At 36.8% G+C, this 22,017-nt stretch overlaps 1 protein-coding gene across 24 annotated transcripts in view; it reads right to left on the reverse strand.

Moving 5' to 3' along the window:
• The window catches only part of RAPGEF6 (Rap guanine nucleotide exchange factor 6), a 244,827-nt gene that overhangs the window by 99,412 nt on the left and 123,398 nt on the right, over window positions 1-22,017 (reverse strand). For 18 of the 24 annotated variants that reach the window (XR_014838754.1, XR_014838756.1, XR_014838755.1 and 15 more), the window contains one exon: window positions 2,776-2,907. Coding sequence is in view for 19 of the 24 variants with exons in the window: in XM_085014495.1 (XP_084870621.1) it covers window positions 2,776-2,907 (132 nt within the window). In the remaining 5 variants the exon portion in view is untranslated. Of the gene's footprint in view, window positions 1-2,775; window positions 2,908-16,387; window positions 16,978-22,017 lie in introns of those variants that run through there. The other 6 variants (XR_014838757.1, XM_085014497.1, XM_085014493.1 and 3 more) reach the window with 1 other exon arrangement.

Below are 22,017 nucleotides of genomic sequence, written 5' to 3' on the forward strand. Positions count from 1 at the left end.
GTGGGCTAAGAATCCAGTATTGCTGTGAGCTGTGGTATGGGTCACAGATGCAGTTCAGATCTGGTGTGGCTGTGGTGTAGACCGGTAGCTGTAGCAATGATTCAACCCCTAGCCCGGGAACCTTCATATGCCACAGGTGTACCCCTAAAAACCAAAAAAAAAAAAAAAAAAAAAAGTAAAAATAGTAATATAGTATCTTTTGAGAAAAACACAAGAAACCTGAAGGAACCTAACAAAAACTACCCATAAACTTACTATCAGTAAAAAGTACTGTTAGAATTTGGTAACACACCTCTTGAATTCATATTTATATTTCATGAATATAGTATAAAACAAATATGTATTTATCCAATCATTTCAAGATTCTGATTTTCTTTTCCTTCTGTTTTTATCTTTGTAGTTTTAACTTTTATGCTGTTTCTATCGTCTACTGTCCTAAGCTTAACTAAAGTTTGTAGATTTGTACCTTCTTCGGCCATACTTATATTTTTGCATATTTGACTTTAGTATTACAACAGTTTTTTCCTTTAATTTTCCAAATTTGTTTTGGTTCCCAAACTTTCATTATTTTTGCTCCTTTTACAGGTGTACTCTCCCTAAATTCAATACAACTTATTTTATCTTATGGCTACTTTATACATCTTACTGCATCATCTTTTAACTATGTGATTTCATTTATACGACCCCCTGAAAAATGTGAAACTATAAGGACAGAAAACAGACTGATGGCTTTCAGTGACTAGGATCAGAAGGACTGACTAAAAAGAGGAACAAAAGGCACTTTTTCAAGCAAGGGAAATATCCTATGTCTTCACTGAGCAGGCTATACTAAACAGGGTAAATTTTATTATTTGTAAATTACATTTCAGTTAGCATCAAACATATACACACAAACAGAATGACATAAGCAGCAGAATTTATATGACTTATTGTTGAATTATGATGATTAAGGTTAGAAAGCCAATGTTAACTTTCAGGTTTCTAGGGTATGAAAAGGTAACTTCTTCACTTTGTAATGAAGGCACTTCTGTGACATGCAAGAAAGCTGGCAAGGATACTTTTCCATATTTTATGCAATCGTAATATGAATTTCCTTGAAGGCAGAAGGAACTGATGAGACTGCCACTGAGGGAGGAAAAGAGATAAAAGGTCGGAGCAGAGCAGCCACATACATGACCAGAGTCCTAGAGCAGCCCTCCAACCACACCAGCAGGTATGCTCTAGCCCTAGCCTCAGGTGGGTCACCTTGTAGAGGAACATCCTGTAGATGTTAATATAAGCGCAATTCTTCAGAAGGTCCTCCAGGATCCTGACAAAGATACAGGATACCACTGTGTACAGCCCATCTTTTACTTCAGAGTAAAGCACTGGCTTTTCCAATCCATGCACTATCTTTTTTTTTTTCTCCCTTTTCTCACAACCATCAAGGGAAGGGCTCTGCTTCTTGCTTCAAAAAGGTCACCACATCTGGCTTAGAGATGGATGCACTAGTGAGACCAGGTATCTAAAATTCACCAACACCACATCTCTGCTTTACCGTCTCTCTTTGCAAGGTCCAGACATTCTCACTAATCTTGAGAGAAATCTACAGCTACATCCCTGAACTGCATTAATCCAGGGACAATCTTCCTTCGGGTTCTTCTCCAGGAAAAACAGAGTCCAGAGAAGCACAGCTCTACTCTGACCTTCAGGTGAGCAACAACTCTACTTTCTTCCATAAAATACTTTTTCTGGGGAGGAGTGGAATGCATGAAGCCCAACAACTCCCAGAACACAGTAAGTGGTCCCAGAACCAGGGCATTGTTTTTAACTTTACTTTTTAAAAATCCCCTGTTCTATCTTCTATAAAAATGGTTACTATAAAAAAAAACAATTCCCTGTTCTGCCTACTATAAAATGCCCAATGGGGAGATGTAGATGGCACATTCACAGCGATAGTCTTTGTAGAGAAAAGCTTCACAGAAACCAAAAATGGAGGCTTTTTTCCATTTTGCATTGCCTACAGAGGAAAGATTTTCTTCATACAACAGCTAAATCTATGTAACTCAAAAGAACCACAGTCTAAAATGTCTTCCTTAGACAACAATGGCTCTGTTTCAATAGAACAGTACTACATGGTAGCCACTAGTCACATGTGGTACTTGAAATGGGGCTCTATGAAGTGAGATGTGCTATAAGTTTATATTAAACTCTGGCTTTTGAAGACAGAATGAAAAGATAAAGTAAATCACATAATTTTTAAACACTGATTACATGTTGAAATGATAATACCTGAATGCAGTGTGCTAAATAAAAATATATTAGTAAAATTAATTTTATGTTTCCTTTTAATTTTTAAATGTGGCTATTAGAAAATTTAAGTCTTTATAATACAAAGGCAATTTTAATTTTCTTCAAGACTTTACTTAGAGAAGAATTAAATAATCAACTGTAACAAAAATCAGTGTTTTTATAAAGTTCAACTGTTTTGAGAACCATTTCTTAATGACAGCAAAGATTACACATTAACAGAGATTCACTTGGATTAAACAAAGTAAAAAGAACATTATATTTATATACTGCTGGACCATATTTTATCACTTTCAAAAGTCACATCATCTGATCTTTCATTAGGCTTGTAAATCTGAAACAGTAAGTAAAGCATATATTCTTAAAGATCTTATGTCTTAATTTGATACCGTAATTAAATGATACATGACCACTTAGGCATATGCATAAGATATTTGGCAGAATAAAAACACCACATGCACAGCATACAAACTCCTAAGGCATTACCTGATAAATATCAGATAAACTGCTGCTCCCAGAGTCACTGGCGATGCTACAACCAGACTGACTAGAAGACACATGAGTCACCTGTGGATGAGGGTTGTCTGCGATGTGCATCTTGGTAAGATCGGCTGGAAGCTAAAGAAGAAAAACAGTTTAAGATAATCTAAATATCAAATATTATCTTTAAAGAGTTCTCAACTGTAACTTCTGTAACAAATTTTTGTTTTACATACATTTCTGTGTAACCTCATTTCTGATCTAAATTCTCCATTCTTAGAAAAAAATCTTGGGAAATGAGAAGAACCAAATTAGCATCTTACTATTAGCCAAGCCAAAGTGGAAGCCCACTGACCAGTTTCCACAAGGGTAATGGTGTTTCAGAGGAGAAACCTGGCTTTTCCTTTTCCCTGTAAAGGATAGTAATGAGGTTAAAGCACACATACACACAACACACACTCCTCACTAATACAAAATGGTTGCTAATAAAACAGCACTATTTTGGAAGAAAGTACGGCATCTGGCCCAACAACTGGCTGCATTCAATATCTCAAAAATTTAGTGAAATTCCCGTTGTGGCTCAGCAGAAACAAATTCAACTAGGAACCCATGAGGTTGCAGGTTCGATCCCTGGCCACATTCAGTGGGTTAAGGATCCAGCGTTGCCATGAGCTGTAGTGTACGTCACAAACACGGCTTGGATCTGGCATTCCTGTGGCTGTGGTGTAGGCCAGCAGCTACAGCTCCGATTCGACCCCTAGCTTGGGAACCTCAATATGCCGCAGGTGTGGCCCTAAAAGAAAGACAAAAAAAAAAAAAAAAGTACACTTTTTTCATTTAATACTGTACTAGCTTATAGTTAGCCCCTAAAAAAACTGTTAATAATCAAATCAATTTAATGAATGCCTGTGCTAGGTGAACAAGAGACAGAGAAGAAAATGATCCCACTCCCACATCTTTAATATGGTCACACTTTTATCAGGGATAAAGATTGTACAACACAATTCACATGATACAACTTTAAAATTTTTTACAAAATAAAACTTGAGACAAGATACAAACCACTGTGCTCCAAAGTAGTGAGAGAAAGTTATACATGTGATACAATGATACATTTCCCAAATAATTTCTCTGCAACTTGCTATTCAGGATATTGAGAGAAAGCTATTTACTTTTTAGATCAGGGTTTCTCAATGCCTCATAGGAAAATGTTAAAGGAACACACAATACGGGAAACTAAATTTACTCTTAAGGAGGAAATGTCCAGGCCTGAATTCTATTATCTCAAGAGAAGTTACGGTAATTATAAAAATTACACATGAAAAAACTATATCACAAACTTCCTCTGCGGATAATGGTGGGATAGGCAACTGAGATGAGCCCTGTAACTCAAAGATAAATAGAAAAACTGTAACACACCCACACACACAATCTGGCCTTTGAAGTTTCTTTTTTTTTCCTTAAGAGTATTTTCTGATTCCTAAAGAGGAGGTTAACAGGTTGAGAAGCACTTTTTTTCTGCCTTTTTAGGGGCGCACCTGCAGCACATGGAGGTTCCCAGGATAGGGGTCTAATCAGAGATGCAGCAGCGGCCTACACCATAGCCACAGCAACACGGGATCCGAGCCGAGTCTGTGACCTACACCACAGCTCATGGTAATGCCAGATCCTTAACCCAATGAGCGAGGCCAGGGATTGAACCCGGTCCTCATGGATGTTAGTTGGGTTCACTAACCGCTGAGCCACGACGGGAACGCCAAGAAGCACTTCTGATAGTCCCTGGTTAGACACAAAAGTTATATTCCAAAGCTTAGTATGGAAGGGATATGCTTTGGATTTGGACCCTAGAAAGTACATTATACTCTAGTAAATAAACTGATGCTCATTTTAGAATCATCTCAATCCCTGATGATGGATTTACAGTTATACAGAATTACTAGTTATTCCTATCAGCTACTGGAAGCAAACACAAAACTTCACCACGGGGGGGGGGGGGGAAATCATCCTAGGCCTCAAATTTTTTTAAAAAAATTTTGTATACACCATATTCATTACTCAAAACGATGCACATCAGGAGACAAGATGGCATTCATGAAAATTAAGAGAAATAATAAACTCTAAAAAAAAACAGTAAAGAAAAACTTTAAAATAATGGAGTTATTTGAAAGACATGGATTCTAAAATCATTTGAAATGAAAACTTTTAGATGTAGGAATGAAGGAACACCAATGAAAATTGGAAAGATATGGCTAAACTAACATGAATATTGATATATCAAATAGTAACACAAACTAAAATACAAAGGCTTAGTTATATTAATGCCAGATACAGTAGACTTTGATCTAAGAGCATTAACAGAAACAAAATGGGATATTTCATAGTAAGTTCAACAGTAAATAGATATGCACCTAATAGCACAGCTTCAAAATGTATTAGGCAGGCAAAAAAAAAAAAAAAAAAAAAAAAAAAAAGCAACAATAAAAGAACTAGATCAATCTATAATTATGCCACAAAAATTGTTACCACAGATCTCTCAGTGACAGAACAAGGACAATAAAAAAAATAAGACCCAGAAGATATGCACATAATTAACAAACATAACCTAAAGTGTATATACACAGAACACTGCTAACCAAAAACTACATATATTCTTTTAGGGTGCCTACATAAACATTTATAAAAGTGAAAATAAGGTAGGCCTCAACAAAATTCAAAAGGTTGAAATTATACAGAGACTACCTTATGATCATGGTGCAAAAAAGGTAAAAGTTAGTTAACAAAAAACTAACAAGAAAATTATTATGTAATGGAAAATTATAAAACAAGCGCAGAGGTCAAAGAAATCACACTGGAAATGAGAAAATATCTAACCAAAATAAAAACTAAAATGCTATATATCAGAAACTGTAGAATAAGTAAACCCACACTTAGAAGCCATTTTATAGCTCTATTATGAGTGCTAAAAAGGGCAGGAGAAAATCAGAGCTATCAATAACCAGTTTCCTTAGTACAGGAGATAGGACTATGTTTCAGCTCAAAGACCTTCCTCCCACTTGGTTTCCATTGTTGAGCTATAAAGAAAAATACCTCATCTAGGAATGAAGTAGATAAAAAGGCAAAGACTGAATATAGTTTTAAAATGACAAATGTCTGCTTGGGGTGTTGGGATGGTGAAGATGTTCTATATTCCAAGATTCCTACAGTGGTAAGACCAAAGATAACAAGGACATCCATAAAAGCAACACATTGGAGTTCCCACTGTGGCTCAGAGGTTAGGAACCCGATATAGTATCCATGAGGATGCAGGTTTTCCCTGGCCTCGCTCAGTGGGTTAAGAATCTGGTGCTGCTGCAAGCTGCGGCATAGGTCACAAATGCGGCTCAGATCCCACATTGCAGTGGCTATGGTGTAGGCTGGTAGCTGGAGCTCTGATTCAACCCCTAGCCTGGGAACTTCCATATGCCACAGGAGCAGCAGTAAAAACGGGGGGAAAAACAAAAAAAAGTAACACACTGAACCAAAGCCAGAAGAGCAAGGCAACAAATTGGCTTGGTAATGACATTTATGTACTGAGTGATCTTCATCCTTATTAGACCCTAATTGGCAAGCATTATTATCATCCCTACCTTACTGATGAGGAAATGAGGCAATCAGATTAAGCAACTTGCCCCAGATCTCACACTCAGGTAAGCAGTGCAGTTGGAATTCGAACCCAGGTCTAATTCTAATAATCACTACTATATTCTACATTATGTCAGGAACTCTGCTGGTAACATAAAGATGAAAGCAGACGGGTTATTCCTTCAAGGAGGTCAATCTAATAGTGGGTAGTAGACACAAATTAATAAGTATATAGAGATGTGTTCTAAGTCATGAAAAAAACTTAGATCTTCACATAGGAAATCCTTCAACCTCTTTATCTGATGGGAATAATGATGATGCTGATTGACGCTAACATTTGTGCTCATTACATTTACCAAGTACATGAATTATAGCAAATATATCGTTCTACATGCTTTTTGCATAGATGATCTAATTTGAATAAGGGATACCACAAATTCAAGACTAGTGAGTTAAATAAGAACGACAGATGTCATGAAGGCTGAGGTAGGACTAATGCTTATCAGTGCTAGAGCTGCTTCTCTAATTAAATAAATTATTAGAGGGAGTTCCCATCGTGGCTCAGAGGAAACAAATCTGACTAGCAACGACAAGGACGCAGGTTTGATCCCTGGCCTCACTCAGTGGGTTAAGGATCCAGTGTTGTGGTGAGCTGTGGTATAGGTCGCAGATGCAGCTTGGATCTGACGTTGCTGTGGCTGTGGCACAGAAGGAAGGCTGCAGCTCCAATTTGACCCCTAGCCTGGGAACTCCCATATGCCACAGTGCGGCCCTAAAAAGACAAAAATAAATGAACAGGTAGACACTATTTATAGATTAGGAAACCAGCACCCAGGGAAGTTATAAAGGTTGCCCATGGTTACATAGCTAGGAGGCAGGGGCTTCCAAAATCTGCAACTCTGCCTGCTGGACTATATGTCTGCTGTTCTTTCCTACTAAGTTGCTTCCTAATAGTAACCCAGCAGTTACTGTTCTCTTTATAACAAAGAAAACAAAACGGAAAAAGTTTTCCTCTGATAGGAATACTTGATTTCTTAAACCTTCTCCACTGTCTCTCAGGTTATCTCCTTTTTCTTTGGCTGACCTTAGCCAAGACTTAGTAGATGACCTTTCATTAGCAACCTCAATTCACTTACACCACCATCTTCCAGAGCACCAGGTCTGACGAAATTGCCTATTTTCCACACGCATTTCCTATACCTGAACTTCTGAGCTCTGCGAGAGCTCATCAGTCCATGAAGACTAGTGTCAAAGTTTTCTTTGGAGGCTAGGAAGACTCCTTACCTAACAGCCTGAATAGAGAAAGACAAAGATTATAAAAATACAAAGCTGGGTAAAGACTATGTGTACATATATGAGGGAAAGAGATGTATTTAAGAGAGGCCAGAGGTAGAATATAATAAAAAATGTAGTTAGGTGTTCTGAAATTGACTCCAATAGGCCAGAGAAAACTACTATAGGTTTCTGGGAAGGGCAGTGACAAAAGATTTACACTGTATGTCTTAGACGGGCTTAAACTAGAAAAGTGTCTATTTTGCTGGCTCAAAGTTCTTCGTAGTTTCAGACAACTCTTTGGGGCAACTGTCTCATGTGCAGAGACTCAGATATCCAGGCTGCTTTGATCTCCTGACTCTGCCATCTTAACATGGGGTCACTTAAGTAACAGCCATAGAAGAAACAGCTGGAAGAGACTGCAAAACATCGCCAGCAACCAGGGAAATAAAGATTAATGCAAATAATTTTCCCCATCAGACTGGCAAAAAGAAAATTTGATAATACAAAATATGGGCAAGGCAATAGAGGAAAACAATATTCTTATAAATTGTTAATGTGAGTTATGAATTGATATAGCCACTCTGGAGAGTCATTTGGGAAGTAGTCACTTTGAGGGAGAAAATGTTATAACCTTATGATTCAACAGTTCCTCTTTGGGTACCAACCCTAAAGAAGCATACAGGTGTACAAGGAGGAATGGACAAAGACATTCATTACAAAGAGCATTTGTACTAAAGATAAAAATTGCAGGAAGAAAAGCCAAATTGTCATACAACTCGTTATGGAATAGAACGTAATAGTTCAAGGTACGAGATAGATGAGTATTTCAAACCTGGGTAGCTCTCCCAGATGTACTGACTGAAAAAGCAAGTTCCATGATAAATACAAAAGATACATTTTTTTTTTTGCCTTTTAAAAAAAATTTTTAGGGCTTCACCTGCAGCATATGCAAATTCCCAGGCTGGGGTTGAATCAGACCTACAGCTGCTGGCCTACACACCACAGCCACAGCAACATGGAATCCAAGCTGCATCTGAGACCTACAAAACAGCTCATGGCAATGCCGGATCCTTAACCCACTGAGCAAGGCCAGGGGTGGAACCCACATCTTCATGGATATTAGTCGGGTTTGTTACCACTTAGTGACAACGGGAACTCTTGACTCATTTTTCAAAGCTTAAAAATATTATATATTGGAGTTCCCATCGTGGCTCAGTGGTTAACGAATCCGACTGGGAACCATGAGGTTGTGGGTTCGATCTCTGCCCTTGCTCAGTGGGTTAAGGATCCGGCGTTGCCGTGAGCTGTGGTGTAGGCTGCAGACGTGGCTCAGATCCCTCATTGCTGTGGCTGTGGTGTAGGCCGGCGGCTACAGCTCTGATTGGACCCCTAGCCTGGGAACCTCCATATGTCGCAAAAGCGGCCCTAGAAATGCCAAAAAAGACCAAAAAAAAAAAAATTATGTATTTTCACAATATATACTTATCTAGGTTTGGGAAGGGAAATTTGGAGGAATACATACTAGATAATCAATAGCAGCACTCTACAGCAAAGGTGAAAGATTGGGGCTGGTGGTCCTAAAGGAATTTTAGTTTATTTGCAATATTTACCTGAAATGTTATACTTTTGGGTAGAGAAATAATTCCTCTATTATTTCAAAAAATAAACTATTTGAAAATTTTCAAAACTGAAAGCAAATACATCAATGAGAGAGCAGTTTTCTCCTACCTTACCATTTGAGTGGCCACAAACACTGGAATGTGCTGAGATTCTGTAACCCTTGGCAACTATAAGGTTGCTATATACACAGTATACATTCTTTTTATAATGATGAAGATATTAAGATCAAAGGATGAGTTATTAGAGTACCTTGGCAGAACATGACAAATATTGATATACTCGATAAATAAAGTAGGCTGAGAATAAATTTAAAAAAAATTTTTTAATGGCACTCCCACAGCATATGGAAGTTCCAGGGCCCAGGACTGAATCTGAGCCACAGCTGTGTCAATGTCCGAAGCTCCTTTTAATCCACTGCTCCGGGCAAGGGATGGAACCTGCACCTCTGCAGCAACCCAAGCCACTGTAGTCAGATTCTTTATCTACTGTGCCATGGTGGAAACTCCACAGAGTAGAAAGTAGTATAAGTTAGAAAATAACGAAAGCTCCCAAGATAAGGACCAGTGTGGAAGGCTGAGAAATGAATGGGAAGTGAAGTACTTCTACGTTTTCATTCCACTCCATTGAATGCAGCACTCACACTCTTCACATTCCTATTACAAATACATACAGTGGGAGTTCCCATCGTGGCGCAGTGGTTAACGAATCCAACTAGAAACCATGAGGTTGCGAGTTCGGTCCCTGCCCTTACTCAGTGGGTTAAGGATCCGGCGTTGCCGTAGGGTGGTGTAGGTTGCAGACGCGGCTTAGATCCCGCGTTGCTGTGGCTCTGGCGTAGGCCAGTGGCTACAGCTCCGATTCAACCCCTAGCCTGGGAACCTCTATATGTCGCGGGAGCGGCCCAAGAAATAGCAACAACAACAACAATAAAAAAAAAAGACAAAAAGACAAAAAAAACCAAATACATACAGTGTACATAAATAGTTAAATATTTGTATTTCACTTTTACTACCTAAGAAGGCCTAGCATAGGGATGTCTACCCCATATATATAATACCTGATCATCAAGTATTTACAGAGTAATTGAGTGAATATTTGACTTATGAATACTGTCACTGCTGTTCAGAGGTTTCCATGGATATGTGAACAGATGAAGCTTTAGCACAGACACATTCAGTATTTCAGGATGAGTAGCACTTCCTACACTGTATATACACTGGAATATATTTCTGGAGATAAAACTCATGGATATATTGAGGGGGAAAAAAAGGGTTCAGGGGCTGAATTAGTGAACAAATGGTATTATCCTATATACCCCCTTAGCTCTTACAGCAAACATAAGCATATTTATGGAGGATCCAAGAAGTCCCACAATAAAGAAATCTATTGCATCCAGCATTCTAAAAACTTTATTTTTTCCCACTACTCTTATTAACATCTTGTTGACATAAGAAATAATGCTTTGGGACAATCCCATCCATCTATCCAAGAAATAGGGCAATTAGTTTTGAGGGAGCAGTGGCAGAGACTCATTTGAATCTAGACTGGCATGACTGCAGGCATATAGTGCCTAAGTGTAATATTACACAAATGTTCAAGATTCTACTTCATAATTAAAAACTTAGCCTTCAAGAATAACCTGCTATCGGAGTTCCCATTGTGGAGGAGTGGTTAACAAATCCAACTAGGAACCATGAGGTTGCGGGTTCAATTCCTGCCCTTGCTCAGTGAGCTAAGGATCCGGCGTTGCCGTGAGCTGTAGTGTAGGTCGCAGACGCGGCTTGGATCCCGCGTTGTTTTGGCTCTGGCATAGGCTGGCAGCTACAGCTCCAATTAGACCCCTAGCCTGGGAACCTCTATATGTCGCGGGAGCGGCCCAAGAAATGGCAAAAAGACCAAAAAAAAAAAAAAAAAGAATAACCTGCTATGGAGTTCCCATCGTGGCTCAGTGGAAACAAATCCGACTAGGAACCATGAGGTTGCAGGTTTGATCCCTGGCTTCACTCAGTGGGTTAAGGATCTGGAGTTGCCATGAGCTGTGGTGTGGGTTGCAGATACGGCTCGGATCTGGCATTGCTGTGGCATAGGCTGGTGGCTACAGCTCCAATTAGACCCATAGCCTGGGAACCTCTATGTGCTGCAGGTGCGGCCCTAAAAAACAAACAAACAAACAAACAAAAAAAACAAAGAAACAAAAAAAGAATAACCTGCTATAACCAGGAATGACAGTAAGGAAATGCACCCTTTAATATAAAGAAATTTTTTGCCCCTCACAGTTGACACCCAAGCATTATTTCATTTAAAAGAAGGGCATTTACATGGCTTTATGAGTATGAGGTAATATTTACTATTACCCCTAAAAATGATATTTAAAAACTACGCAATTCCCCAACAGAACAGAATTCTTCAAAAGATCACTATTAAATTCCAAACTGCACTGTCAGAACTTTCTTTTTAAAGCATGGCTACCTGATACAAAAGAACTATGACTATCTAGAAATCAGGTATCCATTAACCTCAAAACTGTCAAGGAATAAAGATGATTCTTGAGCACATCAAAAAGTCTCTAAGTTCCTGTGTGATACTTACAGGAAGACACTTCAAAACTATATACTCATTTATTGTAAATATAAATAAATTTCTAACAAACTTGGTGGTAGGTCTATTTTCCACTCACTGAATGAAGAACATCTAATATACACCTGACACTAGTCATAGCAGTGATAAAAATCACGAGTTTGGCAAGATTAAAAGAAGAAAACAACTTAGAAAGATCTCATTCTCACTGGGGGTAGAGAGTGAGAATGTACTAAATGTACTAAAGATCCTGAACAAGACCCAGAACTGCAATGTCCAACCTGGCAACCCTAACCACACATGGCTACTGAACACTTTAAGTATGGCCAGTCAAATTGAGACATGCTCTAAGTATAAAACACAACTTTGGATTCAGAAAAAAAAGGTAAGTATCTCATTAACAATTACATTATTTTTACTTCATATTAAAAAAGCGTACTGTACACATTATTACAATTGCATATGTAATTCACATTATATTTCTGTTGAACAATATTAGGCCAGAGACTTGAATAAGCATAATGCATTCAGGAAACAGTAAGCAAACCAGTTTAGCTCAAGTAGGAATGTATATAGGAATAGGTAAGAGATGAAGGGCCAGAGAAAGCATTTTGGGTTGCTCAGATTTCCCATACTAGAAAAGAGCTACTGCAAAGTTTTAAGCAGAAAAATGACTAGAAGGGAGCTCCCTGGTGATACAGTGGGTTAAGGACCTGGCACTGTCACTGAAGTGGCTCAAGGTGCAGTTGTGGTGTGGGTTCAATCCCTGGCCCAGGAACTTCTATGTGTCCTGACTGCACCCCGCCCCCCTGCCACCAAAAAAAAAAAAAAAAAAAAAGAAAGAAAGAAAGAAAGAAAAAAGAAAAATATGTTTTAAAAACACATTATTCTGGGAGTTCCCGTCATGGCACAGTGGAAATGAATCCAACTAGGAACCATGAGGTTGCGGGTTCAATCCCTGGCCTCGCTCAGCGGGTTAAGGATCTGGCGCTGCCATGAGCTATGGTGTAGGTCGCAGATGCGGCTCCGATCTGGCGTTGCTGTGGCTCTGGAGCAGGCTGGCGGCTACAGCTCTGATTAGATCCCTAGCCTGGGAACCTCCATATGCCATGGGTGCAGACCTAAAAAGTCAAAATAAAATAAAACACATTACTCTGGAAACACAGAGGATGAAATGGGAAGAAAATCAAACATATGAGAGACAGGAAACATTAGCTAAGATACAAGATGGAGGACTTCTGAAATTAAGAACAAGCCACCACAATTATAAAGTAGCTTATAGGACTAGACAGAGTAACATAACAAAAAAGCGTCAGCTGGCAGTGAAAGAGAGAGCTAAAAAATACATCCTCAGGCTTCAAAAGTAGTCTGGAGCCTGCTTTATGGAGATGGTCTAAATTTCTCAAAAGCCCTAAAGGAACTAACTATATCTAATCATAACAGCCTTGGGCACATACGCCAGTACGATGCCTGAAATTATAGGAGAAACATGCATTCCTAACTCATTTTTATTGAAAGATGAGGATTCGGGGGACATTTTAAAATAACTCAATAAATAGATTTTCAACTCTAAGACACATATTTCTCACTACTTTAATGTTTTTTAAACCACAGAGCAGTGTTCAATCAATATTTACACTTAACAATGGATTTATTAAAAATGCAAATGAACTGTTGAGAAAATAGATCAGTTTAAGAGCGCCTGGCAAGTATGAGGACATGCAAGGAAACCCAAGTAGTGGAGTAAACAAGGAGGCGTGTAGGGGAAGAGGTGAGATCACACACTGTCTGGCAAGTCCTGGTTGACTTTTACGCTGAAGGAAGATCTCAAGGAGGAGGTAGTGATCAATTGTGTCAAATGCTGCAGATTTGTAAAGTAAGGAAAGGGTCAGGAAACGACCTACAGATTTAGCTGAGTGTAAAAGTGAGAATGAAAGCACTTCCTAGACCACTGACTGCAGGAGCACCAGAAAAACAGAATGGATGCCAAAGGAGTAATGCCTCTCTCTAGTAAAAGTCACCTGGGCCAAGCAACTTTAACAGACCAGGAAAAGTCAATCTGCTGAAAGAAAACAACAACAAAAAAACCTCAACTAAGAGAAAAAGCTAAACTTGAAGAAAGAGCTAATAAGATAATCAGGAAAAAGAACGGCATCCATAGAATGAAAACAAGTTATTAAACAAGTGTGGTTAGGAAAAAGCATCAACTTAAGAGATTTTATAAATGAATAACATAATAATTAAGTTTACATATTTAAAAGATAAAGAGCAGGACAGCAATTGGTCACAAAGGGAAAATGAGTTAATGAGGCAGAATATCAAACCGGGAATGCACAGAGTGAGAAAAAAGTATGAAATAAGTGCTGAGAGACATTATAGACAGATCCAGAGATCCAACATCTGGAGTAACAAGAGAAAAAGAACTGGTAGATTTCAAAAAATTAGAAATTTTCCACAACTGAAGACAAATGGGAATCTTTAGCTTGAGAAAGACTTCCAAGTACCAAAAAGAGGAAACAAAACAAAAAATTAGGTAATCCATGGTAAAAACTTACATCATCAAGGATAAGAATAAAACAAAACAAAGAAAAAACACAACAACCAATAAGAAGAAAAGCAGATGACTTAAAGGAGTAAGAGTTTCAAGGATCCCAGACTTCTCACCGCCATTGCTGGATGCCAGAAGACATCCAGCACTTTTCAAAATGCTAAAGGGAAAAAGAATTGCTTTGTTATTTTATATACAACTAAACAATTATTTGAAGGGTAAATACAAAGGAAAGCATTTTGAACATACTATTAGAACTAATTATTTTATCAGTGAAAACAAATCAACTCAGAAGTTATGAATCCAAGTAGAAGAATGGGCAAAATACATAAATTAATAAATAAAACCAATAAAATGTACTATAAAACCAAAAGTAGTCAAGTGTAAAAACTAATTACAAGTTTAATGTGTTCAATCACAATCCAGAGTTAAAATTCTATCCACAGTAACATAAGAGTTGGGGAGAGGAGGAGGAGACATGTTCTCTATCATAAATACTTAATTTACACAGTAAAATAGCAAGCATAAAACCCTGTTCAGATAATATTTGCTGTCATTTAATGAAAATTTACAATCTGATCTTTAAAATCCTCTTGGCTCTTCTATACTTGTTGAATCTCAAATAGAAATTTGGTTATCAATACCCCCAAAGGCTATTTTTGGGGGTGGTACTCTAAAGAACAACTATACCTCATTCTTTTGTCTGAATCTTTTTCACCTGGTTTCATCCATTTCCCTTCTACATGTTGTTTTAAATCTTACTGCCAAGCATCAGCAATGCATGGACCCCACAGGTGGCATCTGCACGAAAGACATGGATGATCATCCATGCCTTACCAGATAATAAGACAAATGAAGGGTGTACCTGGGCTTCTTTTCATTTTTTTACAATTCAATCAGCTGTTGGCCAAATGGACAATAAATTTAAATGTCCTTCTAGAAGCTGTCTTTAAGAAAGATATCCAATGAGCTATCTTTCAGAGAAAACAGTACACCATGATGCTATCATAGTATTTCTTCCTTAGTCACCATCAACAGGACAACCTTTAAACAAAGACATGGTTTCAAATCATCCTAAGAAATGCTTCTATCATGCCTGTCTCTATTCAACAGAAATCTTAACATTGTCAATGCTACAGTTAAAGTGTTTACTAAGACACTTAGTTTTATAAAGTAAAACCAAAAATTCATACTTTTCTGGTTTTGTTTTGAAAATTACAAAACAGGAAAGATAACCTGATGGGCATAAAATTTCCAGATCTATATAAATAACCACTCTCGACAATACAATTTACACTGTACACTTTCCTAAAACCTAGCACATCCTGCTGTGTAGCATTTTGCTTTGTCAGTTAACATATTTTGCTTTAAAATGACAAGAGATTATCTTGAACAATCTCAAGATACTAAAGGTTCACTTAGTACTATTTTGAAAATAATTAAGAACATCACTAAATATTTTCATAAAATTACTTTTCATAATGAATATTTTCTTCATATTACTTCACTGCTTAAGAATTATTACCCAGCCTCTATAAAATAATATAATTCAATAATTTGATAGCACCGCATCAGTGAAAAGTATTGTATAACATACTATAGATTAGACTAGCATATCCAAAAACTTCAACCATTTAAGAAAATGAAGAAACACAATACATTCAAGTTAGAGTATGATCACAGAAAGGTACAGAAATAGGCACAAATGATTCAGTCTGAAAACAGTACACTACAAATGTACCGCATTTTAAGTCTATAGATTTAAGTATTTTTCATATCCTCTTAGAGGTACATTATAATATTTTATAGATTCCTTCAAACTGAAAAACAAAATGGCCATAAGATTGATCTTTTCAGATTGCTCTGTAGTTCCCATTTTTACATTTTACGAAATAGTACAACAAAGCTCATTTACAGTTTAAAATAGGTAATGGCTTGATTACATCAATCTCAAAGAAAATAATAACTATTACTTACTTTGGAGGCCCATGGCTGAAGACAATTGGCATAACAGCGAACAAGAAAAGCCATTTCCTGAGCTGGAAAGGCTAGCTTCCTTTTCAAACCAGAACCACACCGATGAGTATGCTAACAAAATTCTGTTAAGTTTCTTTTTTACAAATCATACACCATTTGCAGTGTAAATTGCAGTGTAAAGACAGCTTCTCCAAATCCCTTTCAAACTGAAATCAGGAGCTTTCAGTAGCTTAGAATTTAGCTTCTAAATAACTGGAACAGTTTTCATCAGAATGTTCACTTTTAACAAGCAAATCACAGTAAATCAAGATGTTTACATTTCTGGCTCAGAACAGAGAGACATACACATGCTTCCTCAGGCAACTGGCACAGACATGCAGTGGGAGCACAAGAGTTAATACTGTATCAATCAAGGCAAATAAGGCAACATGCACCAAATCTGTTTTCCTTGAATCTGAGAAACCTTTCCTCTTTGTAATACAGCTTTGTCTTTTCTTCAACTTAATTTCATTCTGTAGAGCAAGCACTGCAGTAATTCTTCTGCATCGGAAGCAAACCAGAGCACTGTATCCTTAAGACGAAAGTTTCTTCTTTGTATTGTTAACCACCACAGGTTTAAAAAAAAAAAAAAAAAAAAAATCAACCATTGAGCAAATGGTAGTTAGAAGATATATGCTCTAACAGGTTTGTCCTGTAGAATGCCTGAGGATCTCCAAAATTAGATTTTTTTCTTTTCACATGCACTATTTACAGCTCTGCAGCACTGCTTCTTGCTCTAATGCATCAGTAAGACAGTACTGTTGATCTGAGTCTGGCTTTTCTGGTTGAAAATTTATATATGATATGGTACAAAAACACTACATCTTCTGCTAAAAGCAAGAAGTGTTAGTGTCTTAATTCCTACTGTCCTTGCCTGTTTCACAGAAGCTCCCTAAGGAGAAGCTCCTATTGATTCTATGCTCTGCAGTAAGATGAAATATCTAATAAGAAGGAAAGAGAGTGGGAGGAGAATAGAGCTAAAAGGATGACATCACCTGTATAGAAAGCCTTCAGAAACTGCATTAGATCAATTGGCTACTGTATCTGCAGATGTAGCCCAAAGAGCAATTTATTGAAAACACACACACACACACACACACACACACACACACACACACACACACACACACCCTTCCATGAGACATATCATTAAGCTAAATTCTCTAAGAAAAAAAAATTGGCTCGAGCATCTATTTCAGTTTTAAAAATCCAATTTCATTTTTAGTTCTGTGTACTGATACACAGCTTTATTTGGGAAGCCATATTCCCTAATATTAATATTCAAATTTAACACAGTATTGTCCTCCCTAAGGAAAATAATTAGCTCTGGTAAGACACTCTTTCATTGCAGCAGGCAGCCTAGTTCTCAGATATCACATACGTACTCCTAACACTAATAACTCAGGGATTTCTGCTTGAGAAACTTCCTATTGATAAACAACTATTCTGAAAGGTATAACCTTCAAGACCACTCTAAATTAACATTAAAAATATCAAAACTGGTACTAAGATTTGTATTAAACAGTAAATTTAAATGGAAACAACAGAATTTCATTTTGCAAAGGAAAAATGAAAAAAAATTACAGGCAGAACAGCTAGCTAGCAGCATGTACCAACTCTCCTGAGGATGAATAATCTATACAATATGGTACTTTCCTACAGCCCAGTGCTAAATTCCTAGAAAGAGACGGGAAGCAAGTAAAACTTAGAATGAGAAAATAAAATGATTCAACCTGCTTTCAAATTGAACTTGGACTAAAAGGAAATGTCATTTTTCTATAAAAATTTTAGGGGAAAAAAAAAAATTCCTGCCACACCCTCTCCAACCTGAAAAAGCAATTCCTCTGGGTACCCACCCTTATTCTTCAAGATTCTGCCACAAGGCATCTAAGGCAGATACACCCATAAAGAGTCTGCAATAAATTATAAGTTGTAATGGTGCCTCCCAATGGCCAAAGTAAGACATAGCTTTCAATGGTAAAATACAGAATAGCCCTCCAGGCAGCAAAATTAGGAGAATAACATCAATGAATAAATCAAAGTAATAGAACTATCTTGCTTTTTTCACCTACCACCATTCTGAGGGGAAGAGGTGTACAATAAGAGGAGAAAATCACCTGAGAGATAAGTGTTATTATGAAAGACTCTACTATCAAGGAGATAAACGTTTTATTATTGGCCAAAAACAAACAAATAAGCAAACAGAGTTCTTCAATACCCTTGGGCAAAGTATAAGGCACTTTCTGAACAAACTATGCCACCAATCTGAATTATGCTGCTACTTGTAAGACCAGAATTAACTTCAATAAACTAAGCATTATACTGAACAAAGACAAGTCATACTTCCACAATGAGTGATCATTTATAAAACTGGGTTTCCATAAAACTTAAGAATTACTTGTTTTCTGAAAAAAAATCAAAATAATATACAAAATATATTTGAATATAAAATTAAATCTAACAAACAAACATTACTCTAGTTTTCTAAACCTAAAATACGGAAAATATGCACAGGTTAATTTTCAAGCACCAATGTGTTTTTTCCAATAGGTTGGAAATTCAACAAAATGTTAAGCATTCAAGAATAAATCAACTAAAATCTAATTTTAACACCATTATTAAAAACAGAAAAATGATAGTAGTCACCTAGTACGTAAATGAAACCAAACATTTCTAAAGATAAATTTCTAAAAGACAAAGCATTTTATTCAAACATTAAAATGACTGAGGAACATTTCAGCTTCAATACAATAATTATATTCATGTCTAGTTCCAACAGGATAAATTACAACCAAATCAAAAAGCAAAATCCTAAAGGGCACCTTTCCCCCTTTTTATAAATCATGCTGATAGCACACAAAGAAGGACTTCAAGCTGAGCAAGGGAGACAGCCATCTCTTAGCTGCTACAAAAAAACACTCTGCCCTGTGTATGAAATGTAATCCACATATGTTAGAACTACTGTGGTAAACACCAGCTCAATAAAGGAACAACCCTCTTTTCCTTTAGTTTGGCCTGGAAATGACAATGACATCATTTTTCCCTTGTTCTACCAGTTATCTCACAGAAACTGCCATTCTAGGGAATCTGTATGGTGAGCCCACCATGCCAGATCTCCCTCTGCAACAATACCATGAAGGAAACAAACAGACCAAATTCTACATTCACGTGAACCCCTCACCACTCTGATGACATATACTATTCCACGCTGTTTCTTCAGAAATAATGACTTACTCTCTTAATCACCGAAAATATGAACATCTTCTGAAAAGTCAACAATTTATCAATTAACTAAAATATATAATTAGGTGAATAAATGATTTTTTACTTCTATTACTTTTAAAATTGTATTATGATCTCATTCCATTACCTCACCATGTAAATGAAGTAACTGCAGCAAAGGAGAATGTCCTGATCTATGCATTGTCTAGGAATCATCACCACAGGATAGCCATTTAAGAATACATTTCCCCTGCATATGAAATGACATCATGTCAAGCCACACTGATGAAATCTTTCGTTTTAAAAAGGTCTTTCAAACTACTACCAAGTAAAGCAATCACATATGCTGGCTTTGCAAAGCTTCAAATCATTATAAAATAGTTTTATAAAGATGTAAATGCTATGTAGTAATTATTTATGTATTTATAAATTATATGAACTGTATAAACTAATATAAAATATACTAACTTGTATAAACTATTTCTCAACAAATATACAAAGCAGAATATTTGAAAGCATATTGTATATAAAGTCACACATGAGGTTCTAATAGCTACTGAACTATAAATATAACTTTTATTTCAATAGGTAACAACACTGAAAAGGAGGGGGAAAAAGATCATCATAAAGTAAGCTATCAGAGGATTTACATTCTAGATATTATGTAACAAAACAGGTTTATAGTAATCTCAGGCACAGTCATACAGTTTACTCCCCAAGTGCACAATGAAATACTGTAATCCCAATTTAGAGAAGTCAAACTTAAAAGGATGTGAGGAACAAAAGAAAAGTTACGTAGTTTTATAAAATAAAACAGGCCATTCATTTCCGTACTTTAGTTGTAAGCATTTGGTCTTTAAAATATAAACTGTTAAAATGTAGATATATATAACAAAAATCTTTAATCCTCGTGGAAAATGAATGAATATATGATACTGTACTGTAATGTCAGAGGTAACATACAAGTCCTTTTAAAGGATCATAGTAAGCTTTCCTATCCCCCATGCCTACCCCACCCCCATTTAACTCGAACATCTGAAATGAATCTTAGTAGTTAACAGACATGGTTAACTCTAATTACTGGTGCCCCTCAGGAATTCCTGCTTTTAAACTGCATCCTATGTATTTCTCGGCCTTTCTGAGGAAAGGAGAGCCACACCAACACTCTCCTCCTATTCTGTAAGAAACAGTGCACTATAGCAAACTATTATCTATGTCCACTAAATGATCAGCACTACACTGTTGAAAACCCTGTCAGAGCAATCAGTAGGACACATAGGCACTATGAAATACGACCCTTCCTTAGGGAGTGATGGAAAAGAAAAAGCAGAGAGGGAGAGGGAAGTCTTCATCATCAACCAAGGTGATGTAAGCTTCTATAATTAGAATCAGTGAAACCGAAGGAACAATAAAAAGCCACCACCATGCTTCTACTTTCCACTAGACTGTGTGGATTTATCAAGCATTTTTCACTCACACACACAAAAATACACTTTGCATATACAGTAATCAGTAAAGTATGTCACATATGATATGTAAAGTTAATGTAAAGTTTTAATATTATGTACTACATTTTTATAAGAACCAAGATCTTTACAGTAATTAAAATAGATACCTGCCATCTATATACAAAACATGACTAGAAAAAGAAATCTCACTAAAAAATTAAACTATTAAGAATATTTTCTCCATCTGGATTATATTAGAGATTGCCTTTATACTCTCTAATTTTAAATACTGCCATTTCCTAGTACTCTAAAAGCTAAATGCCAGTGTAGTTATTGAAGAGGTAACAAACCAAGCTAAAAAGCAGTAACAATCAGCATTCATCTGTTTGCAATGTCTGAGTAGTTATTCCCTTTCCTACAGGAATGCTCTAGAAAATCATCTTAGACCACTGACCTATACATTAGCATCAGAGTTGCTTCAAACAATCTTCAAAAGAGCTTTCTTTATCAATTATCCTGTAAAGTGTTTCAGGATCCCTGGGCAGATTCATAGGAATCAACATCACCTTTAAGGGAGGGAGAATTGCCCCAGACAAGCAGAGGGGCATGCCCCTGCTCTCCTCCCAACACTCCTGAAGCTTATACAGAGTGAATGATAAAGACAATTTTTTAAAATGAGTACTTAGAAGTCAGCAATACTTATTTAAAAATAAGTTTCATATACCCTATGAATCAATCCTAATGAAAAAAAGTGTTTATTCATACAAATTGTAATAGAAAAATTGGACGCTATGAGAATACTTTGCTATAATATTAATATTAAAAGGAACTGTACAGCACAAGGAACTGTGTGATTGGGTCACTGTGCTGTAAAACGGACAGTGAAAAAACTCTGTAAATCAACTATACTTTAATAAAAAA

This window comes from Sus scrofa, chromosome 2 (genome assembly GCF_054392235.1).
Source record: "Sus scrofa isolate SSC_HxYL_T2T_F1_AM1 chromosome 2, Sscrofa_HxYL_maternal_Yorkshire_Landrace_v2.0, whole genome shotgun sequence".
NCBI classification, from domain to species: Eukaryota; Metazoa; Chordata; class Mammalia; order Artiodactyla; family Suidae; genus Sus; species Sus scrofa.